Here is a 22,902-nt window from a genome sequence, read left to right as displayed (position 1 = left end):
CTTCTCAGTCTTCTGCTCCTGTTCAGCTTGCAGCTATTGTGGGGCTGCCCGGCGTGTCCTCTCCCCTGACAGCTGTGCAGTGGGTTCTTGCTCTCTCCCTCATTGGAAGTTCTCATAGTAACGCACACACTGCTCATTTCTCCTCTTAAATGCACAAGTGTGTGCAAACATGATGTCATAGGTGTGTGCAAACATGATGTCATGTCAAATCCCCTCCTTATATATATATACTTGTCAGTGCCAGACTATTAGGCTCACATCCTGTACTACACAGTCTGGTTAGTTTCATTTCCAGTGTTATTCCCAGTGTTGTAAACAGGTCCATTTGACAATTCTCCTTGCCTGCTTCCCTGGCACTGCACTGCTGCTAGTAATCTCCTGGTTCTGACTTTGGCATCCCTCTGACCTGATTTTGCCTGACCCCAGTACTGCATTGCCTGCCTGGTCCTGACCATTTTCTGTCGGCTATGTGACCAATCTCACTGTCTGCCTTCAGTTCCTCCTGAGTCCACCAGCCCCGTAGATATAAAAACCCAGTCAGAGGACCATGACCTTGGTAACGGGTGCAGCAAAGCCCAAAATTCCTTGTGGGAGTCCCTGGTGAAAACCACTGATACGCTAGACTCCGCGGCTCTGCCCAGGGTATTAGCAAATCCCAGAAGTACGGTCAGCATCCACACCATCCCTGCGAGAGCTGTGACAGGCAGTCTGTTGCCAGCAGAGTGCTGTTTTAAGATTTGTATAATGGGCCTAATTCAGACCTGATCGTAGCTGCACGGCTACGATCAGTCACTCAGACATGCGGGGGGATGCCCAGCACAGGGCTAGTCTGCCCCACATGTCTGGTCCTCCGCACAAGTCCAAAAGCATCACACAGCGGCGATGCTTTCGTACTTGACGAGTAGCTCCCTACCAGCGCGGCTCATGTGCGCTGGCAGGCAGCTACCCGTCGCTGTCTGGGTCGCAGCGGCTGCGTGTGATGACACGCAGCCGACGCGGTCCGCCCCCCACACGGTCCGGCCATGCCTGCGTTGCCCGGACCGTGCCTCTACAACGGCGGCCAAACAGCGCCCAAACGCCGCCAACCTGCCCCCTCCCGCCCAGCAACCCCCTCTGTCTGTCAATCAGGCAGAGGCAATTGCTGGGCTGAGATGGTCATCGGCTGTTTGGCATGCGCGGTGCACTGCGGCGCCGGCTCATGCGCAGTTCAGACCTGTTCGGCTGCTGTGTGAAAACGTACAGCAGCGATCAGGTCTGAATTAGGCCCAATGACTAGTTTATACCTGCAGTTGTTATCCCACTATCCTTATGTATCAGGTGTTTTGCCCACCACTTAGATTATGCCCACATTTTGTGCTGGGCCATCGTTACCATGTTTCGTGTCATTATGTGAAATGTATTGTTTCTGTGATCCCCTTTTAGTAAAGTGTTGTGCAGCATATTGGAGATTTCTAAAGCATAATGAAACAAATAATATTTTTTTTCCTTTATTGATCCACAACTGATGCTAATGAACAGGGTTGCAGAGTTATGTTGTTATAGATAAGAGATAAAAACGTATTTAGAATAATAGGATAAACTGCTCCACCTGCACAAATTATAAAAAAAAAAAAATTCTAAATAGCCAAATACAATCCTTTTATTAATCTGTCAGAACAAATTATAGGGATTTTATGGAAGGGGGTTTTGGCATTTACAAATAAAATACACAGTATATATTTGCAAAAATCCCCAATACCTGTATAGTACATGATTCACAGAGCTGCTATGCCTGAATCTGATCCCGCTCATCACCCTCAGTCCTCACTCACATGTTCAGTAATGTAACTGACTGACCGTTCTTCATAGCACTACACTGATACTGTCAGTACACTGTGTATTGTACTGCTAGTTACCTGCGTACACTGGGCCTGATTCAGATGTTGGAGAGTGCGTCACAGCTGCTTCCTGGCAGGAGGTGGCTGCCGTCGCCACCTCCTCCCTGCTCCCAAATTGCAACAGATTGTCAATCACTAACAATCAATAGCCATACTGACCGAGATGTAATGAAGTCCGAGTTCAGGCTAAACCATGCCTTGTACGCGATTGCCCCTTTAAAAAAAGGGTCTGAGTTCGGCTGGCATCCCGCACGGCCGCCGAACTCGGACTTCATTACATCCCGCCTTGTGTGTCCAACGACGCAGGACCAATACTGCACATGCACAGTATGGGTCCAGCACATGCGCAGAGTATCAATCATCGGTACTTAGCGACATGCAGCCCACTTGCATCGGGACCTGAATCAGGCCCACTGAGTGCTGAAACTGAGCAGGAGGGCTACAAACACAACTATATATATCCTGTCTGATAATCTGTGCCAGCAGCTTTGTGGACTCACCTGTGGAAATGCCAAGCTGCAGAGCACTCTCACCCAGTTTGGCTGCTCGGTGATGTCGCTGGCAATCAGGTAGACCCGCTGTGTTGTCTCGATGCTAAAAGCACGGGTATCCTTTGGGCTGCTCTCCCCAGAGCGCTCCGAGAGACTGACACATTCGCTGAGCTGAAGCAGTTTCCAGCACTCCTGCTTACGCCCAGTTTCTGGGGGCTGAGCGCCCTCGTACATCTCCAACCGTGCCAAACCGGAGGGGTTTGTTTCATACAAAGCCCCCCATACTTTCTTCCACTTCTGTAAAGGTACAAAGAGACATTATTGGTGGATAAAGTGCCACAGTAAGGGAGATAGCTAAGACATGACACAGTTATGGTTTACACCAGGGCTTCCCAAATCTGGTCTTTACGCACCAGCAACACCTTTTGTTTTCAGGATTTATTTTAATCCCACCTGAATGGCTTAGTGTGCTTAACTGGCTCAATAATTACACTGATCAGCCCTTATTTTATTGCTAATCATATTAGAGAGATATTGGGGCAACTTTGTGGTGCTAATTCTGAATATGACATCAGTTTTACTAGATTGGCTGTAATTGTTGAGCTACATGGACGAGATACAAGAAAAACACAATAGACAAAACAAACTGCTCATCTTCCAACTGTCAACTGACAGTGGTAGATCACTTATATATGGATGGGTAATATTCTAGAACACAGGTTCTCGAACTTGGTCCTCAGGACCCCACACGGTTAATGTTTTGCAGGTCACCTGTAGATTTTTAAAATGTGACAGTTGGTGATACACAGTGCACCTGCTGGGTGACATGGAAAACGTGTGGGGTCCTGAGGACCGAGTTTGAGAACCACTGTTCTAGAATAATCGAGGAGTGGCCACCTAGAATATTCGTGTGTCTCGCTATCTAGAATGTTTTGGTACATTCCCATATACACGCATATCCATTATCTCAAAGTGTTGGGTTTTGGTGACTGGCGGTCAGCATACCGATGCCGGGATCCCAGACACCAGAATGCCGGCAGGGGGGCAAGCACAACAAAGCCCCTTGCGGGCTCGCTGCGCTCACCATGCTGCGGGCTCGGTGGTTTGCTGCGCTTACCACAGATTCTATTCCCACACTAGGGGTGAAGTGGATACCCACAAGTGGGAATAGTTTTCGGCCCCCTGCCGGCATTCTAGCAGTTGTGTTCCCGGCGTCAGTATGCTGACCGCCGGGATCCCGCCCGCTGGGATGGTGACTACATCCCATCTCAACAACTACTTTCATTCTTGAGTTCGGCGACCCCAAAGTACCTTAAATTTGTTCATATATCATAGGTAACTAAGCAATGTTTTTTGTTTGTTGGGCTGTTATCTTACCCGTCTCAACAGACAGAAATCCTTAACTTGAGTGTTGGGGGTACATGAGGCTCTGCAGAGCAGTAACTAGACTTTTTGGTGCCCTGTGCCAGAAAAGAGAATTGGCGCCCCCCACCCCCACACATTTTTCCAATGTGGGGAAGGGGCATGCTAAGATGCCCCTTCCCACATACACACACACACATATATATATATATATATATATATACACACACTGCTCAAAAAAATAAAGGGAACACTTAAACAACACAATGTAACTCCAAGTCAATCACACTTCTGTGAAATCAAATTGTCCACTTAGGAAGCAACACTGATTGACAATCAATTTCACATGCTGTTGTGCAAATGGAATAGACAACAGGTGGGAATTATAGGCAACTAGCAAGACACCCCCAATAAAGGAGTTGTTCTGCTGGTGGTGACCACAGACCACTTCTCAGCTCCTATGCTTTCTGGCTGATGCTTTGGTCACTTTTGAAAGCTGGCGGTGCTTTCACTCTAGTGGTAGCATGAGACGGAGTCTACAACCCACACAAGTGGCTCAGGTAGTGCAGCTCATTCAGGATGACACATCAGTGCGAGCTGTGGCAAGAAGGTTTGCTGTGTCTGTCAGCGTAGTGTCCAGAGCTTGAGGCGCTACCAGGAGACAGGCCAGTACATCAGGAGACGTGCATGTGTCTACTCAAACGATCAGAAACAGACTCCATGAGGGTGGTATGAGGGCCCGACGTCCACAGGTGGGGGTTGTGCTTACATCCCAACACCGTGCAGGACGTTTGGCATTTGCCAGAGAACACCAAGATTGGCAAATTCGCCACTGGCGCCCTGTGCTCTTCACAGATGAAAACAGGTTCTCACTGAGCACATGTGACAGACGTGACAGAGTCTGGAGACGCCAAGGAGAACGTTCTGCTGCCTGCAACATCCTCCAGCATGACCGGTTTGGCAGTGGGTCAGTAATGGTGTGGGGTGGCATTTCTCTGAGGGGCCGCACAGCCCTCCATGTGCTCGCCAGAGGTAGCCTGACTGCCATTAGGTACCGAGATGAGATCCTCAGACCCCTTGTGAGACCATATGCTGGTGCGGTTGGCCCTGGGTTCCTCCTAATGCAAGACAATGCTAGACCTCATGTGGCTGGAGTGTGTCAGCAGTTCCTGCAAGACGAAGGCATGGATGCTATGGACTGGCCCGCCCATTTCCCAGACCTGAATCCAATTGAGCACATCTGGGACATCATGTCTCGCTCCATCCACCAACGCCACGTTGCACCACAGACTGTCCAGGAGTTGGCGGATGCTTTAGTCCAGGTCTGGGAGGAGATCCCTCAGGAGACCATCCGCCACCTCATCAGGAGCATGCCCAGGTGTTGTAGGGAGGTCATACAGGCACGTGGAGGCCACACACACTACTGAGCCTCATTTTGACTTGTTTTAAGGACATTACATCAAAGTTGGATCAGCCTGTAGTGTGTTTTTCCACTTTAATTTTGAGTCTGACTCCAAATCCAGACCTCCATGGGTTAATAAATTTGATTTCCATTGATAATTTTTGTGTTATTTTGTTGTCAGCACATTCAACTATGTAAAGAACAAAGTATTTAATAAGAATATTTTATTCATTCAGATCTAGGATGTGTTATTTTAGTGTTCCCTTTATTTTTTTGAGCAGTGTGTGTGTGTGTGTGTGTATATATATATATATATATATATATATTTTAGAGATGAGCTGGTTCGGTACTCAGAGAACCGAACCCCCCCTGGACTTCACGTCACGAGCCCGGATCCGAGTCAGGCTCGGATATTTCCACCTGACACGGAAACCAGAACGAGGTAAAACGTCATCATCCCGCTGTCAGATTCTCGCAGGGTTTGGATTCCATATAAGGAGCCGTGCGTCCCCGCCATTTTCACTCCGGCATTGAAGAGTGTAGAGAGAGGACGTGTCTCCGTCCTCTCAGTGTCCTCAGTGTCCGTGTCTTGTGCTACATCTGTCCAGTCACAGTGGTTGTGTCCTCTGCTGCCATATGTCCAGTGTAGCTGTATAAGTCCAGTCCAGTGGTGCTGTGTTGTGCTGCATCAGTCCAGTGGTGGTGTCTTGTGCTGCATCAGTCCAGTCACAGTGGTGGTGTCCTCTGCTGCCATATGTCCAGTGTAGCTGTATAAGTCCAGTCCAGTGGTGCTGTGTTGTGCTGCATCAGTCCAGTGGTGGTGTCTTGTACTGCATCAGTCCAGTCACAGTCGTGGTGTCCTCTGCTGCCATATGTCCAGTGCTGCTGTATAAGTACAGTCCATTGCAGTGGTGCTGTGTTGTCCTGCATCAGTCCAGTGGTGGTGTCCCTGTGCTGCTGTATATGTCCAGTGGTACTGCCATATATGTCCAGTGATACTGCTGTATATGTCCATTGATACTGCCGTATATGTCCAGCGGTACTGCCGTATAAATCCAGTGATCCTGCCGTATAATTCCAGTGGTACTGGCGTATAAGTCCAGTGCAGTGATACTGCCGTATATGTCCAGTGATAAGGCCGTATATGTCCATTAATACTGCCGTATATATCCAGCGGTACTGCTGTATAAATCCAGTGATCCTGCCGTATAAATCCAGTGATCCTGCCGTATAATTCCAGTGGTACTGGCGTATAAGTCCTGTGATGCTGCCGTATAATTCCAGTGGTACTGGCATATATGTCCAGTCCAGTGATACTGCCGTATATGTCCAGTGATACTGCCGTATATGTCCATTGTGACTGCCGTATATGTCCAGCGGTACTGCTGTATAAATCCAGTGATCCTGCCGTATAATTCCAGTGATCCTGCCGTATAATTCCAGTGGTACTGGCATTTAAGTCCAGTGATCCTGCCGTATAATTCCAGTGGTACTGGCGTATAAGTCCTGTGATCCTGCCGTATAATTCCAGTGGTACTGGCATATAAATCCAGTCCAGTGATACTGCCGTATATGTCCATTGATACTGCCGTATATGTCCAGCGGTACTGCCGTATAAATCCAGTGATCCTGCCGTATATTTCCAGTGGTACTGGCGTATAAGTCCAGTGCAGTGATACTGCCGTATATGTCCAGTGATAAGGCCGTATATGTCCATTAATACTGCTGTATATGTCCAGCGGTACTGCTGTATAAATCCAGTGATCCTGCCGTATAAATCCAGTGATCCTGCCGTATAATTCCAGTGGTACTGCCGTATAAATCCGGTGATCCTGCCGTATAATTCCAGTGGTACTGGAATATAAATCCAGTCCAGTGATACTGCCGTATATGTCCAGTGATACTGCCGTATATGTCCAGTGATACTGCTGTATATGTCCATTGATACTGCCGTATAGGTCCAGCGGTACTGCTGTATAAATCCAGTGATCCTGCCATATAATTCCAGTGATCCTGCCGTATAATTCCAGTGGTACTGGCATTTAAGTCCAGTGATCCTGCCGTATAATTCCAGTGGTACTGGCGTATAAGTCCAGTGGTACTGGCATATAAATCCAGTCCAGTGATACTGCCGTATATGTCCATTGATACTGCCGTATATGTCCAGCGGTACTGCCGTATAAATCCAGTGATCCTGCCGTATAATTCCAGTGATCCTGCCGTATAATTCCAGTGGTACTGGCGTATAAATCCAGTCCAGTGATACTGCCGTATATGTCCATTGATACTGCCATGTATGTCCAGCGGTACTGCCGTATAAATCCAGTGATCCTGCCGTATAATTCCATATAAATCCATATAATTCCGTATAAATCCAGTTCAGTGGTGCTGCCATATAAATTCAGTGGTGCTGTCCTGTGCTGTATATTATTTACTCCAAATTAAGGGGTTATTAATATTTAATCCAAATAATTTTCACAGGGTTTGCCCTGTGTGGTGTAGAGGTACGCTCTCCTGTACCGCATATTGTTATATAACTCCAGAAAAATAATGGAGAACAAAAATTTGAAGGATAAAATAGGGAAAGATCAAGAACCACTTCCTCCTAGTGCTGAAGCTGCAGCCACTAGTCATGAGATAGACGATTAAATCCCATCAACGTCGTCTGCCAAGGCCGATGCCCAATGTGATAGTAGAGGGCATGTAAAATCCAAAAAGACAAAGTTCAGTAAAAAGACCCCAAAAAAGAAATTGAAATGGTCTGAGGAGAAATGTAAACTTGCCAATATGCCATTTACGACACGGAGTGGCAAGGAACGGCTAAGGCCCTCGTCTATGTTCATGACTAGTGGTTCAGCTTCACATGACGATGAAAGCCCTCATTCTCCCACTAGAAAAATGATAAGAGTTAAGCTGGAGAAAGCACAGATAATAACTGTGCGTTCTAAGATGGTATCACAAATCCCTAAGGAGAGTCCAAGTGTTTCGGCGATTGCGATGCCTGACCTTCCCAACACTGGACGGGAAGAGGTGGCTCCTTCCACCGTTTGCACGCCCCCTGCAAGTGCTCGAAGGAGCACCCACAGTCCAGTTTCTGATATTCAAATTGAAGATGTCACTGTTGAAGTACACCAGGATGAGGATATGGGTGTTGCTAGCGCTGAGGAAGAAGTTGACGATGAGGATTCTGATGGTGATGTGGTTTGTTTAAATCTGGTACCGGGGAGACACCTGTTGTCCATGGGATGAAGAAGCCCATTGTGATGCCTGGGCAAAATACCAAAAAAGCCACCTCTGAGTCTTCAGTGTGGAATTATTTCTCCCTATATCCGGACAACAGGTGTCAAGCCATGTGTTGCCTCTGTCAATCTGTAATAAGTAGGGGTAAGGATGTTAAACATCTAGGAACATCCTCCCTTATACATCACCTGCTGCGCATTCATCAGAAGTCAGTGTCAAGTTGTGAAACTTTGGGTAAGAGTGTAAGCAGTCCACTGACAACTAAATCCCTACTTCCTCTTGTACCTAAGCTCCTGCAAGCCACACCACCAACTCCCTCGACGTCAACTTCCTCCTCAGTCAGGAACGTCAGTAGTCCTGCAGGCCATGCCACTGGCAAGACTGAGGAGTACTCTCCTAACCGGGATTCCTCCGGAGGATCCTTGAGTGGTACGCCTGCTGCCGCTGCTGTTGTTGCTGCTGGAAGTCGATCGTCATCCCAGAGGGGAAGTCGGAAGACCACATGTACTACTTCAACTAAGCAATTGACTGTCCAACAGTCCTTTGTGAAGATAATTGAGGCCTTGACAGCTATGATGGTGTTAGATGTGCGTCCGGTATCCGCCATTAGTTCAGTGGGACTTAGAGAATTGTTTGAGGTACTGTGTCCCCAGTATCAAATCCCATCTAGGTTCCACTTCACTAGGCAGGCAATACCGAGAATGTACAGAGACGTCAGAAAAAGTGTCCTCAGTGTCCTAAAAAATGCAGTTGTAGCCACTGTCCACTTAACCACGGACATGTGGAGCAGGGCAGACTAAGGACTACATGACTGTGACGGCCCACTGGGTAGATGTATGGCCTCCCGCAGCAACAACAGCAGCGGCACCAGTAGCAGCATCTTGCAAACGCCATCTCGTTCCTAGGCAGGCTACGCTATGTATCACCGCTTTCCGTAAGAGGCACACCGCTGACAGCCTTTTACGGAAACTGAGGGACATCATTGCACAATGGCTTACGATATAGGCAAAGGAGGGGGAATGCACCTGACTCAAGCGCAGTGGAGAATGATTTCCGTCTTGTGCAAGGTTCTCCAACCCTTTGAACTTGCCACACGTGAAGTCAGTTCAGACACTGCCAGCTTGAGTCAGGTTATTCCCCTCATCAGTCTTTTGCAGAAGCAGCAGGAGGGACTGTACCACCGAATGAAGAGTTTTTACCTTCACCTGATCCGAAGGGACGTCTGTCAGGCAAAATCAATGAGGGGGACGATTCTTGAAGGATACGGCGGAACCTCGAATGACGACTTCCCGTACCCAGGCATCGGAAGTGGTCTTCAACCATTCCTGGGTAAACCCTAGAAGTCGGCCCCCCACCCTGGGATCCCCCAGAGGGAGGCCCGCCACATCATGCAGCAGGCTTGTCAGTTTTGGAAGCAGGGCTGACAGGCAGCTCAGGCCCGTTTGGGTTTGGGCTTAGTGGTTTTGGAAGTGCGAGCCTGTTTCGGGTACGCCTGACCTTTTGCTTTCCCTGAAGGACGAAAGTAGCAAAAGGAAGTACTCTTAGCCTTCGGTACCGAAGGAGCAGTACTAGGTAGACACGCTGTTTTAGTAGAAGCTAAGTCAGCCACTATCTTGTTGAGGTCCTCTCCAAAAAGAATGTCTCCCTTAAAAGGGAGCACCTCCAGGGTTTTCTTAGAGTCCAGATCCACAGGAAGAGAGTAGAAGCCTCTGCCGCCAGAATACCGGCATCAGAAGCCGCCTCCTTAATGTAATGAGATGCTGTTACAATATACGAGAGACATTGTCTAGCATTATCAGAAAAGTTGGATGGCAGCTCTGCTTCCACCTCCTGAGCCCACGCTTCAATAGCCTCTGCAGCCCATGTCGCTGCAATAGTGGGCCAATGCACAGCACCTGCTAGGGTGTAAATCGCTTTTAAGCAACCCTTCACACGCTTATCCGTCGGTTCTTTCAGAGAAGTGATTGTAGTTACAGGCAGAGCTGAGGACACCACCAGCCGCGCCACTTTAGAATCAACTGGCGGGGGTGTTTCACAATTTTTACTTAGCTCCGCAGCGAGGGGATAGCGAGCCAGCATCTTCTTGTGAGGTGTGAATTTCTTTCCTGGATTTTCCCAGGATTCCTGACGTATTTCAACTAAATGGTCAGAAAGAGGTAAAACTTGTTTAACAACCTTCTGACGTTTAAATCTGTCCGGTTTCTTAGAGGTAGCATCAGGCTCTGGGTCATCACCTGAGAGACCGATTCTCCATCAGAATTATCTGGATCAGTGTCTGTGGGGACAGTATATACGCCTTCTTCATCAGACGAGGTGTCTGGGACGTGGGTGGATTGTGAGGAAGTAATGGCCTGCATAGAGGACCCTTTGGTCTTAGGCGGGTGAGGGTTAGACGTCTGTTTAGTCAGTGAGTGGTTCAATTGTTGCAACTGAGCAGACAGTTGATCTGCCCATGGCGGATTAACCGCAGGGACCATAAGCGGTTGTACCGGCACAGGAGGTCCCATAGGGGCATAAGTCTAGTTACCAGCATACTTAATAACGTGGAGAAAGTAGCCCAAGGTTGGTCATAATGAACCCCCATTGCTACAGTTCCACTGGGTGGTGGGGAACCCCCAGAACCTGAACCCTCTGCTGCTATGTTTTCCTCTAATATGTCTGCAGTGTCACCACCATGCAATGTGGGATCAGCCTCAGCTCTGTCGCCCCTTGTAGCTGACATGTCTGAAAGCTCAATTCATGGGCAACCCAGTACAATATCAGCAACCTAATACCTTAAGAAGAACCCCCTGTGCAGTGTATGAGCACAAACAGAGAATTCAAAAGGTATATGGTGACTGAAAATCACAGAGAAAAATACACAGTAAGTATATCCTGTAAAACACCTATATAAAACAATAACCCTGACGCACTTAGCCCCCTCAGGGTACAGAATATAGGGATAGCAATCTGAGTGAGATACACGAAATGGAAGTCACGCAGCAGTTATATGCACACACACACAGTCACATGTACAATGCAGAAATTATGAAATGTAATAAAACTGCACAGGACTAGCAATACAAAGCAATTACTAAGTACAGCTATATAATCAATAGATATATCAATGCACAGTAAATACTGGATGTATATCACAGGGTACTTGTACTAAATAACCCGGACTAAATGCACTGTTTCTTAACTAACACTGTCAGCAGACATGTAGAATACTTAAGTGTCCTGTAAAATGCACAGCGCTGACATGTAGGCGGCTTTACAGAGGAGGATTTGCCCAAACAGTCCCAGGATCAGCTCAGCTTGTGGTAATGGTGCCCAAATGCTGACAGGGAGTGAGGGAGAGAGATGCAGCTCCAGGGCGGGAACATTTACTATAAATGGCGCCCTGGGTTGGGGGAGGGGCTACAGGTCAAAGCCTTATCCCCTTGCTGGGCTTCACCACCGGGTACTGTGGGCTATGTAACAAACGGTTTTTAGTAAAACCGACCTGTGCCCTTGCCCTGGTGATCTAGTGGGGTCCCTGTACTACCACAGTGTCCATGTCAGAGCACGCGGCCCGCCTCCCACGGGCCGCGCCGGATCGCGGTTTCCAGCGGGTCCCGCCTGGGGGACCCTCTTACCTCCTCCCAAAGTGCAGCCACTCGATCCTGGAGAGCTGCGACGGGGTGTGTGACTGACTGAAGCACACCGGAGCCTCCGATGTAAGTACCCGGCAACCAGGGCGCGGGAGTATACAGCGCCGCTGGGGGAGGTGATGGAGCTGCAGCAGGAGATGTCTGACTGACTGACATCTAACACACACAGTGTCTCTGCTGCAGTTGTTGAAGTCTTCAGATTTCACTTAAAAAAGCTCTTCTAAGGGCTGCTGGAGCAGCCCTACTTGTTGTATGCCTGCACTGCATGGCACCAACTACAAAACTGAGCTCCTGTGCACGGATGTGGGATTATAGAGGAGGCGGCGCTATGCATTCTGGGAACAGTCAAAGCTTTTAGCCTGTTGGTGCCTCGGATCAAGATCCTACTCTACACCCCGTGTTATTACCTGTGGAACCCAGTGTACGCCGCTGCAGAAAGAGGCAATTTGGATGCCCTTGCACAAACTGGCTTTATTTTACCTAAGTTGTCCCTCCTCCAGTGTGTACTCCGAAAGAGTGTTTAGTGCAGCCGGTAACCTTGTCAGCGATCGGCGTAGGAGGTTACTTCCACAAAATGTGGAGAAGATGATGTTCATCAAAATGAATTATAAATTGCTCCGGGAAGACCTTGACCAGCAATTGCCTCCAGAAAGTACACAGGGACCTGTGATGGTATATTTCAGTGGTGACGAATTAATACTCTGTGAGGAGGAGTATGTACACAGTGAAAGGGGTGAGGAATCGGAGGATGAGGTCGACATCTTGCCTCTGTAGAGCCAGTTTGTGCAAGGAGAGATTGATTGCTTCTTTTTTGGTGGGGGCCCAAACCAACCAGTCATTTCAGCCACAGTCGTGTGGCAGACCCTGTCGCTGAAATGATTAATTTGTTAAAGTGTACATGTCCTGTTTATACAACATAAGGGTGGGTGGGAGGGCCCAAGGACAATTCCATCTTGCACCTCTTTTTCTTCTTTGCATCATGTGCTGTTTGGGGCCTAGTTTTTTTAAGTGCCATCCTGTCTGCCACTGCAGTGCCACTCCTAACTTAGCTTAGTCATACAGCTACCTCATTGCACCTCTTTTACTTCTTTGCATGATGTGCTGTTTGGGGCCTAGTTTTTTTTTAAGTGCCATCCTGTCTGCAATTGCAGTGCCACTCCTAGATGGGCCAGGTGTTTGTACCGCACACTTGTGTCGCTTAGCTTAGTCATACAGCCACCTTGGTGCAACCTTTTGGCCTAAAAACAATATTGTGAGGTGTGAGGTGTTCAGAATAGACTGGAAATTAGTGGAAATGAATGTTATTGAGGTTAATAATACCATAGGACCAAAATTACCGCCAAATTCTGTGATTTTAGCTGTTTTTATGTTTTTTTCAAAAATCATCCAGATCAAAAACCAAAACACGAGCGGGGAATTAGAACCAAAACCAAAACACAAAGTGCTCGCCGCACATCTCTAATATATATACAGTATATACAGTATATATACAGTATATATATATATATATATATATATATATATATATATAAAACATACACATTTAAAGAACACTGCAAGAAAATGGATTTGGACACAAATTCTCTTTATACCACATTCATGCACTCAACCCGAGAGCTCGCCGCCATTCAGCCATTATACCCCTCATTAAATATCACACCCAGGACTCAAACCCACAACCTGCTGCATCCCAGCCAAACATCCCACTCACCAAGCCACTTGATCCAGCATAAACACTATGAGATTTCTAACTAAATTAAGCTTCTTTTACCCTATAAAAAAAATAACCAGCAGCATAATCAAGCAGATCCCTGCAGTGTGCAGCCACACATCCAATCCCTTGCAGCCACACACTGCATAGATCTGCTCAGGAGTAACGTTGATCACCCCTTCACAAAGTACAAGGTAAGACTCAAATATTTAAAACTCTCCAGATTGGAAATTCTCTAACGTTCTATGCAAGGACAGATAGCTCAATGAATAGAGTGTCCAACTTCAATGTCATAGGCAACGGGTCGAATCCCGGGCACATCAGCACCCCCGAAATGTAATAAAGGACAGTTTGACTGAACAACAAAGAGCTATCAAGTCAAGTCCATGAATGCTGCATAGGTCAGTGACGTGCGGTGAGGTCACTGGTTGGGGAGGCACTGGCAGCTAACAAGCCGTCGTCGTCCCCCCCCCCCCCCGAAAAAAAAAAAAAGTGTGGTCCCCCGATACATCAATAAAACCAGCACTAGGCAGAACCAGCCAGGGGGAGTAATGCCATAGCTGGGGAGAAAAATAAAAATGGGGTCCCCCCTCCCGAGCAATAACCAGCACTGGGCTGATAGCCCAGTGCTGTGCCCCCCACCCCTGGTGGCGGTGGGTGCGGGGTTCATTGTGTGTTAATATTGTTCTTTACAGGTGGCCTACAGGTCCCAGCAAGCCTGCCCCAGCATGCTGGCACTTGGAGAACCACAAGTGCCAGCATGCCCGGACATAAAGGGCCCGCTGGCACCTGTAGTCCACCTGTAAATAAAATATTACACGGTCTTAAAAATAAAAAATAAGTTTTATTAAACTGGATCTTCACCTGGGGACGGCGGCCTTTAAGCTCTTTTGCGTGGCCGCCGCCTTCCCAGGGCTTCCTGCGTCTTCACCTGGGGGGGCGCCACCTCCCCAGGGCTTCCAGCGTCTTCACCTGGTGGGCGGCGGCTGCTAAGCTCTTTTGCATAGCCGCCGCCCACCCAGGACTTCCGACGTCTTCTTTCTTCAGGAGCTCTTCACAGCTCCTCCTCCGCCGTCGGACTGACGCTCCTCTGCCTCGCGCTGACTTACATAAGTCAGCCGGAGGGGGCGGGGCGGTGACACGGCGAGCCGTGATTGGCTCGCGGCGGCCATCTTGAATTTCAAAAATGACGCTGAGGCGCCATTTTTGAAACTGGTACCGCTCCGCTGCCAAACTCTGCAGCTAAAGGTAAACTTCCGCCGCCCGCACCGCCGCCGCAACCCGCCGCCCGCTCCACCGCCGCATCCCGCCGCCCGCACCACCGCCGCCCGCAGCACCGCCGCCCACACAGTGATTGACAGCGGATCCAGTGACGGATCCGCTGGCCAGTCACTGTGGCCTCACTGACAGGGACGTGCTTTCATAGGTTGAAAGCACGTCCCTGTATGAAAGCGGCACCTCTAATGGTGCCGCTGCCCATGGCTAGTCCCCGCCCGTGCCCGCCCCCCGCTCCCATACCTTTCCCCAGAGACAACGGGAGGCACCACGATCGGTGCCTCCCAAACACATAAGGAGGGGAGCAATGATAAGAATAATATTAAGAGGATACATATGACACAGAATATGTGTCATATGCATCTTCTTTGTATTATCTTAATCATTAATGACAGGGGAGGCACTGCCTCCCCTGACTGCACGTCCCTGGTATAGGTATTAGCGACAAAAGAGGTGGGGGTAGGAGACAGAGGCGGTCAGGAGATGCTGGGCTTCAGAAAGTGGGGAAGCTGCAAGTGAAATAAATAGATTGATAATTGACAAATGCTGCACACTCTGCACACACCTAGTTACGGCCCTGAGGCTCCGTCTTGGGAAACACTGTTTTTAAGCAAGGGGAGGGGGGTGCTGGCAACCTTTGATCAGAATGGGGCCACTAGTAAGTACCCCAACAGCTTCAACCCACATTTCCGTAAACATAGAAAGGGTAAGGATTACGGATGTATTATTTATAATAAAACAAAAGAAAATGTATTTCATTATTTTATTCATTCTGTGAGGCGGCTCTTGGTTGGGACTAGGAAGGTTGCTGAGCCTGGTGTACTGTAGCTAGGATGAAGCACTTAGTAGTTCTCTGGGTCTTTCTTGTTTACTATGATTTTCCTCTTGTATTATCACTTCTTTTATGAAACAATGTTATTCTCCACAATCAGCGACATAGTTACTATAGAAAGTGTCAAGGCTCTGGGCATTACGTTAGCTGCAGGGAACAAAGGGGGTCATTCTGAGTTGATTGCACGTGGCAACTTTTTGCTGCTCATGCGATCAACTAGACGCCGCCTATGAAGGAATGTATTTTAGCACAGCAGGGCTGCGATCGCTTGTGCAGCCCTGCTATGCTACAAAAGTTTCCTGCAAAACAAGACCAGGGTCAGACTTACTTACCCTGTGCGACGGATCCAGCGACGAAGGTCCCGGGATTTACGTCAGACATCCGCCCTCCAAACGCCTGGACACGCCTGCCTTCGCCTCACCACGCCTGGAAAACGGTGAGTATCCGCCCCGGAACGCCTCCCTGCTGTCAATCTTCTTGCAATCGCGCTAACGATCACTTTCTTCTCTCTTCTAGTCATTGCCCAGTGACGGCTGTCGCTGGGCAACGACGCGCGTGCATATTGCGGGCGCCGCACATGTACAGTTCCGACCCGTTCGCACCGCAGCAAAGAACTGCTGCGTGCGAACAGGTCGGAATGACCCCCAAAAAGCAGAAACTCCCAACATTCAATGTGAAACGATACAGCTGCAAATGAGTCAACTGGCTTCCTCTATACCAGACTGGCCGAGAGATCAGTCGGCTCCTAGAAGCTTCATTATATACATTCAGTGCATAATACACCATATACAGAGGCAGAACTCTGGGAGGCAACGGAGTCATCTGCGGCCGGACTCCTGCTCTGAAGGGGGGCTCTTCTCCCCCCATTCTGTGACACCATTGAAGTAAGTTAATTGATGGCTGCCGCTATCTTTTCACTATATGAAGTTACTTCTCTGACAATTACACATAACTTAATATAGTTACAATTCTCATGCTTCCTGTACTGGAGCAAATAGCTCCATCAGTAAAGTGTCTGCTGTCAGTGGGTTCTAATCCTGGGTATGACTGCTAAGAAATGTGTGATTTAAAATAAAAGACAATGAAATGTTTATGTACAGTATATAAAAAAAAATTCAGAACGCTCCATACACACACACACACACACACACACACACACACACACACACACGCACACACACGCACACACACGCACACACGCACACACACTTATATGCACACATACAGTTACAGTACATACATATATTTATCTAAATATAAGGGGGGGGGGGCAACTGGTATGAACTTGCTTACGGGCAACTGTGACGAACTTACGCCACTAACCATATATAACCAACACCTCCATGTGGAAACAGAAACTCAGCCTACAATTTACGGGGGAGGGAAGAGATAACCTCTGATTCAGCAAAAATTGAGTAAAGCTCACTGGAAAATCACTGTGATTTGCAAGTCACCCTCCACTAAATTCCCCCCATAAGGATATATTTACTAAAGTGGGAGGTTTTTTTTTAGAACTGGTGATGTTGCTCATAACAACCAATCAGATTCTACTTAACATTTATCTAGCTGCTTCTAGATGATAATAGATAGAATCTGATTGGTTGCTATGGACAACATCACCAGTTCGTCATGAGCTACCTTTTAGAATATTTTGATCTACTTTTTTTAAATTCAGTAAAATTATTTTTATTTAGAATTTCAAAGTAAAGAATGAATGTGACAGAGTAGTGTAAATAAGTCTGTGAATATCATGACAATTACAAGATAGTTCAGAATTTGTGAACAGTACTTAACTATGCCTGTATACTAACTGCAGTAAGTCAGTGTCACATTTACAGGACTGATCTAGCAATTCCACGACTTAAGGCCCCCATACATCAGGAAGCCATTTCCCAGAATCCGACTGGCACCACCATTTTGCGTGCCAGCCATGGTAATAAAAAACTCATTTAAAATAAAAAAATCTTCGAAATATTCATAATGTTGATGTTTCTACATTGACATATACAGTATATCCCCAATAAATAATGTAACACTATACTTACTGCACACAGAAGTATCCTAGTGCATCTCATAGTCATACAATATAACATGGTAAAACTGCTCTCAGGAGATGACATTCTAAAAGGTAGAAGGGGCTGGGGAGTTCTGTGTAGGTTACTCAGCAGTGCAGTAATGTATTGTACAGTGTGTGCTCATGATAAGGAGAAGTAGAAATAGATCTGCAATTACTACCGTATACTAGGTATTCGTACGCTTGGCTTCCTACTCCTCACCATCATGAGTGTACCACCCTATACTAGGTATTCATATGCTTGGCTCTCCACACATCACCGTCATCGGTGCACCACACTATACTAGGTATTCATATGCTTGGCTCTCTTCACATCACCGTCATTGGTGCACCACACTATGGGGGTAATTCCAAGTTGATCGCAGCAGGAATTTTTTTTAGCAGTTTGGCAAAACCATGTGCACTGCAGGGGAGGCAGATATAACATTTGCAGAAAGAGTTAGATTTGGGTGGGTTATTTTGTTTCTGTTCAGGGTAAATACTGGCTGCTTTATTTTTACACTGCAAATAAGATTGCAGATTGAACACACCACACCCAAATCTAACTCTCTCTGCAAATGTTATATCTGCCTCCCCTGCAGTGCACATGGTTTTGCCCAATTGCTAAAAAATGTCCTGCTGCGATCAACTTGGAATTATCCCCTATACTAGGTATTCATGGACTTGGCTTCCTACTCAACACCATCATTGGTCCACCTCCCTATACTAGGTATTCATAGGCTTGGCTCCCTACACATCACCACCCTATACTAGGTATTCGTATGCTTGGCTCCCTACTCAACACAATCATTGGTCTACCTCCCTATACTAGGTATTCATAGACTTGGCTCCCTACACATCACCATCATTGGTCCACCTCCCTATAATAAGTATTCATAGGCTTGGCTCCCTACTCATCACTGTTATCAGTGCACCACCCTACACTAAATATATATTTGCTTGGCTCCCTATTCATTACCGTCAATGATGCCCCTCCCTGTATTAGGTATTCGCACGCTTGGCTTCCTACTCATCACCACCATGAGTATACCACCCTATGCTAGGTATTCATAGGCTTAGCTCCCTACACATCGTCATCGGTGCACCACCTTATACTAGGTATTAATACGCTTGGCTTCCTACTCATCACTGTCATGAGTGTACCACCCTATACTAGGTTTTCATAGGCTTGGCTCCCTACACATCACCATCATGAGTTAAACTACCCTATACTAGGTATTCATGGCCTTGACTCCCTACTCAACACCATCATTGGTCCACCTCCCTATACTAGGTATTCACAGGCTTGGCTCCCTACACATCACCGTCATTGGTCCACCTCCCTATACTAAGTATTCGCAGGGCCGTCTTTTCATATGGGCTCAATGGGCTCTTGCCCAAGGGCCCCAAGAGAATAAGGGCCCTAGGCTGATAGCTGAGGGTCCCCTCTTTCCAGGGGTACCAGATTTTTGAAAATCGTCCCTGGGGAACCAGAGATATCCGACTTGAAAGCAGTGGTCCCCATCCAAGCCTGTTAATTGCTCTTCCCAACCAGATATTGCAGGTTCTTTCTGACTTAGAGTATTTCTAAGGTTATAAGCCAAAAGCTGGGACTCTCCCCTTTTAGTGGACACTGGCAGCTTGTTTCAACTATGCCCAGAACCAGAGATATCAGCCTTCCAGCAGCTGGTGCCTGCTCCAGCTCCATATGCCTAATATGCAGTTTTAGATTTTCGTTGGCGAATTGCCCTGGCTCCTGAACTCTGATCCCCAAGTCCCCAGAACCTCCTGAAAGGTGGGACTCTCTAGTTTTTTTATCCCATTCAAAGCTAAGAAATATATTTTCATGAACTTGAGATATCTGCAGTCAAGCAAGCTGCCCTCCCACCGTAAAATGATAAATATTAAGCCCACTTCACTAGCCACCCCTCCCCTATGTATTAAACACCCCCTACCACCCTGGAAGTCATGTACCAGGGCTTCTTCATTCAGCCTAATGCCCCCTTCTACAGTTTAGCCCCATCTGTGCAGTAAAGGAGTAATTAGCAGAAATTACTGCTTCAGGTCCTACATGCTGAGCGGAAGATAGAACACCCCCTACTGCCCGCGGGACATCAAAGCTGCCGCTGATAGCTCCTCCCACCCCTACCACTGGAGCATGGGTAGGGGGCCAAGTGAATTGCTGTGCCCAGGGGCCCACACTGCTGTTAAGACGGCTCTGGGGGCAACAGCATACAGCAAGATGTTCCAGCAGAATGAAGATGGTACAATACCCTCTGGAGGCACGCAGGCCTCCTTTTTATGTCAATTTTACACACAGTACCACAGGGGGGGTAAGCCCTCCCTGTCTTATCCAACCATTCAGGTTATCGCAGAAAATATAAATAAATACAAGTTACATTTCAAAAGTTAAGAATTAGATAAAGCACATTCCTGCTCCTCTTCATAAATAACCAAACCAGTGTGCTTTCCCAAACACAATCTGATTACCATGTCCCTGTCTCTTTCACAAATGTAAATGTAACTTGCATTTCAATTGCATTCACCCTCACACATAGACAACGTTCTTATACTGTAAATTAAACATAATCTGCATCACACATAATGCAGCCTAAGAAATCTTACATCAAACTGTTGGTAAACGAAACCCACTAGTTTGCATTCATAAAACACAATCTGATTTAGCAGCAACTTGTGTCTCCATGCAAAACCAGTTCACACAATATTCAGAGAAGACAGCAAACAAATCCTTTCACCTGCATGTGTCTATAAAGTTACACAGAGACACATCTCAATCTCAAAGAAATGGCTTGTCCATACACCCAGTGCCAGATTAAGGTCCACTTGGGCCTGGAGCTAAAATTTATGAAGGGCCTATTGTGTGCTGCCGCAGGGGGTGTGACCAGAACACCAAGAGTGTGACTAGTGATGTGGGGGGTGTAACTAGTGTTGTGGAGGTGTGGTCTGCACAGGGGGTGTGGCCTGTACATATGGTGTGACTAGCGACTTTCAAAAATCTCCATTTCCCCTGCTCTTCACTTACATGAACATTGCAATGTGAGAGTCTATGAATGAACAAACCACTTGTTAATGTGACTGTAATACAGATGTAGCCATGCTCATCGTGGCTACATCTGCGCCGAACGAGCACTCTCTGCGCAGCTAGCCCAGAACTTGACAGTACAAGGTCCTTCCAACGTGGCATACTCTGCTTCTTCATACCGAGCTTACACCTGCCCCCTTCTTTGCAGGTCTTTGTGTGGCAGCAACCCCTCCTGACTATTATTTATTTATTACCAGTTATTTATATAGCGCACACATATTCCGCAGCGCTTTACAGAGAATATTCAGCTATTCACATCAGTCCCTGCCCCAGTGGAGCTTACACTCTATATTCCCTATCACATGTACACACACACACATTCACTCTAGGGTCACTTTTTGTTGGGAGCCAATTAACCTATCAGTATATTTTTAGATTGTGATAAGTAACCGGACCACCCGGAGGAAACCCACGCAAGAATGGGGAGAATATACAAACTCCACACAGTTAGGGCCATGGTGGGAATCAAATCCATGATTTCAGTGCTGTGAGGCAGTAATGCTAACCATTACACCATCCGTGCTGACTACAGCAGTGTGGCTCTCTGTGTCATTTATAATGAGTGGGGTATATATTGGAAGCGCACAGGCAACAGAATAACCCCTATAAATCCTGGTGTCCTGTGTCTGCAATAGCGGTGAAACATCAGCAGGGCTATGTATGGCAATCATAGAAACAAACACCTTGAAACATAGTTACTACCGACAGAAACAAAATAGCAACATAGTGGTGTGCAGTCCTACAAAGGAAGATAATGTACATTTCCACAGCACAGAGGCTGTCAGTATGTGGTATCAATAGGGAATCTATTGGAGAAGACTGACAACACACAGGACAGCATGCAGGCTATAAACAAAAGGACATATGTGGGAGAACTATAGCAATGCAATAACAGCACAGAGGGTATCACCAATAGGATGCGTCATACGGCAAGTAATAGTATAATATCCCACAGCACATGGCATAGCAGTAATAGAACACACAGCAAGGTGGCTGATAAAATACATAACAATACACAAATATTGCAGAATGTGAAATACAAAGGTATTAAAAAATTATGAAAATAGAAAATGAAAAGTAAGAAATAAAAAAAAAGAAAATAGAAATAAATAAAATTAAAATAAAATACACATACAAAATAAACATAATCCACAAGGGGTTGGGTATGGCTTTCCGGCGCTGGGGATCCCAACAGTCAGCATACCGACCGCGGGTTCCCGGCAGCAGAATGCCAGAGGGGGCGAGCGCAACTAAGCCCCTTGCGGGCTCACTGCCTTCGCCACTCTGCAGGCTAGGTGGTGAGCTGCTCTCACCACAGGTTCTATTCCCAATATATGGGAATAGTCCCTACTAATTGGCATGCCAACTTTCAGGATTTAGAGGGGGATGGGATGTAGCCATCAGTATTGTGATCAGTGGTCTACTGACCGCCGGTCACATAACTACATCCCTCCACAAGATGACAAATGTGATAAATAAGCACATACAGCAGTGCCATGTCAAATAAATATACCCAACCACCGGTGTAATGTCACAAAATGACCCAGACCTCAAAATGGGCTAATAGGGGCTCCAAAGGTGGACAATACCAAAACGCAGAGCACATACCGATGCAGTAACTAGCGGGTACAAAGGGGCAAAACCTAGTAAAGGGCCCAGCATACACAACAGTGGACAAATATATAAAGAGCAAAATAAATTAAATGGCCTGGTAAGGGTCTAAAGCTATCCATAGAGATAGTGATGTGCACGCACCGGTGCCATAAACCGCATAAACATCACACACACACTATATATATATATATATATATTATACAGGTTGCAGTCAATTTACCGGCTGTCTGGATCCTGGCATTCAGGATACTAATGCCGGAATCCTGACACCCAGAGAAATGCCGGTGGTCGGAATCCCGGACGAGGCATG

The 22,902-nt window shown here is 47.1% G+C and overlaps 1 protein-coding gene across 1 annotated transcript in view; it reads right to left on the bottom strand.

Annotated features, from left to right (window-relative positions):
* DOK2 (docking protein 2) overlaps positions 1–22,902 on the bottom strand; it is a 99,022-nt gene that overhangs the window by 55,871 nt on the left and 20,249 nt on the right. Inside the window, exon 2 of the mRNA XM_063931826.1 lies at positions 2,378–2,665. Within this exon, the coding sequence (XP_063787896.1) occupies positions 2,378–2,665 (288 nt within the window). The remainder of the gene's footprint in view (positions 1–2,377; positions 2,666–22,902) is intronic.

Source organism: Pseudophryne corroboree, chromosome 6, assembly GCF_028390025.1.
Source record: "Pseudophryne corroboree isolate aPseCor3 chromosome 6, aPseCor3.hap2, whole genome shotgun sequence".
In the NCBI taxonomy this organism is placed as follows: Eukaryota; Metazoa; Chordata; class Amphibia; order Anura; family Myobatrachidae; genus Pseudophryne; species Pseudophryne corroboree.
The sequence above is the reverse complement of the archived record's forward strand: the minus strand, read 5'-3'. Positions and strand labels throughout refer to the sequence as shown.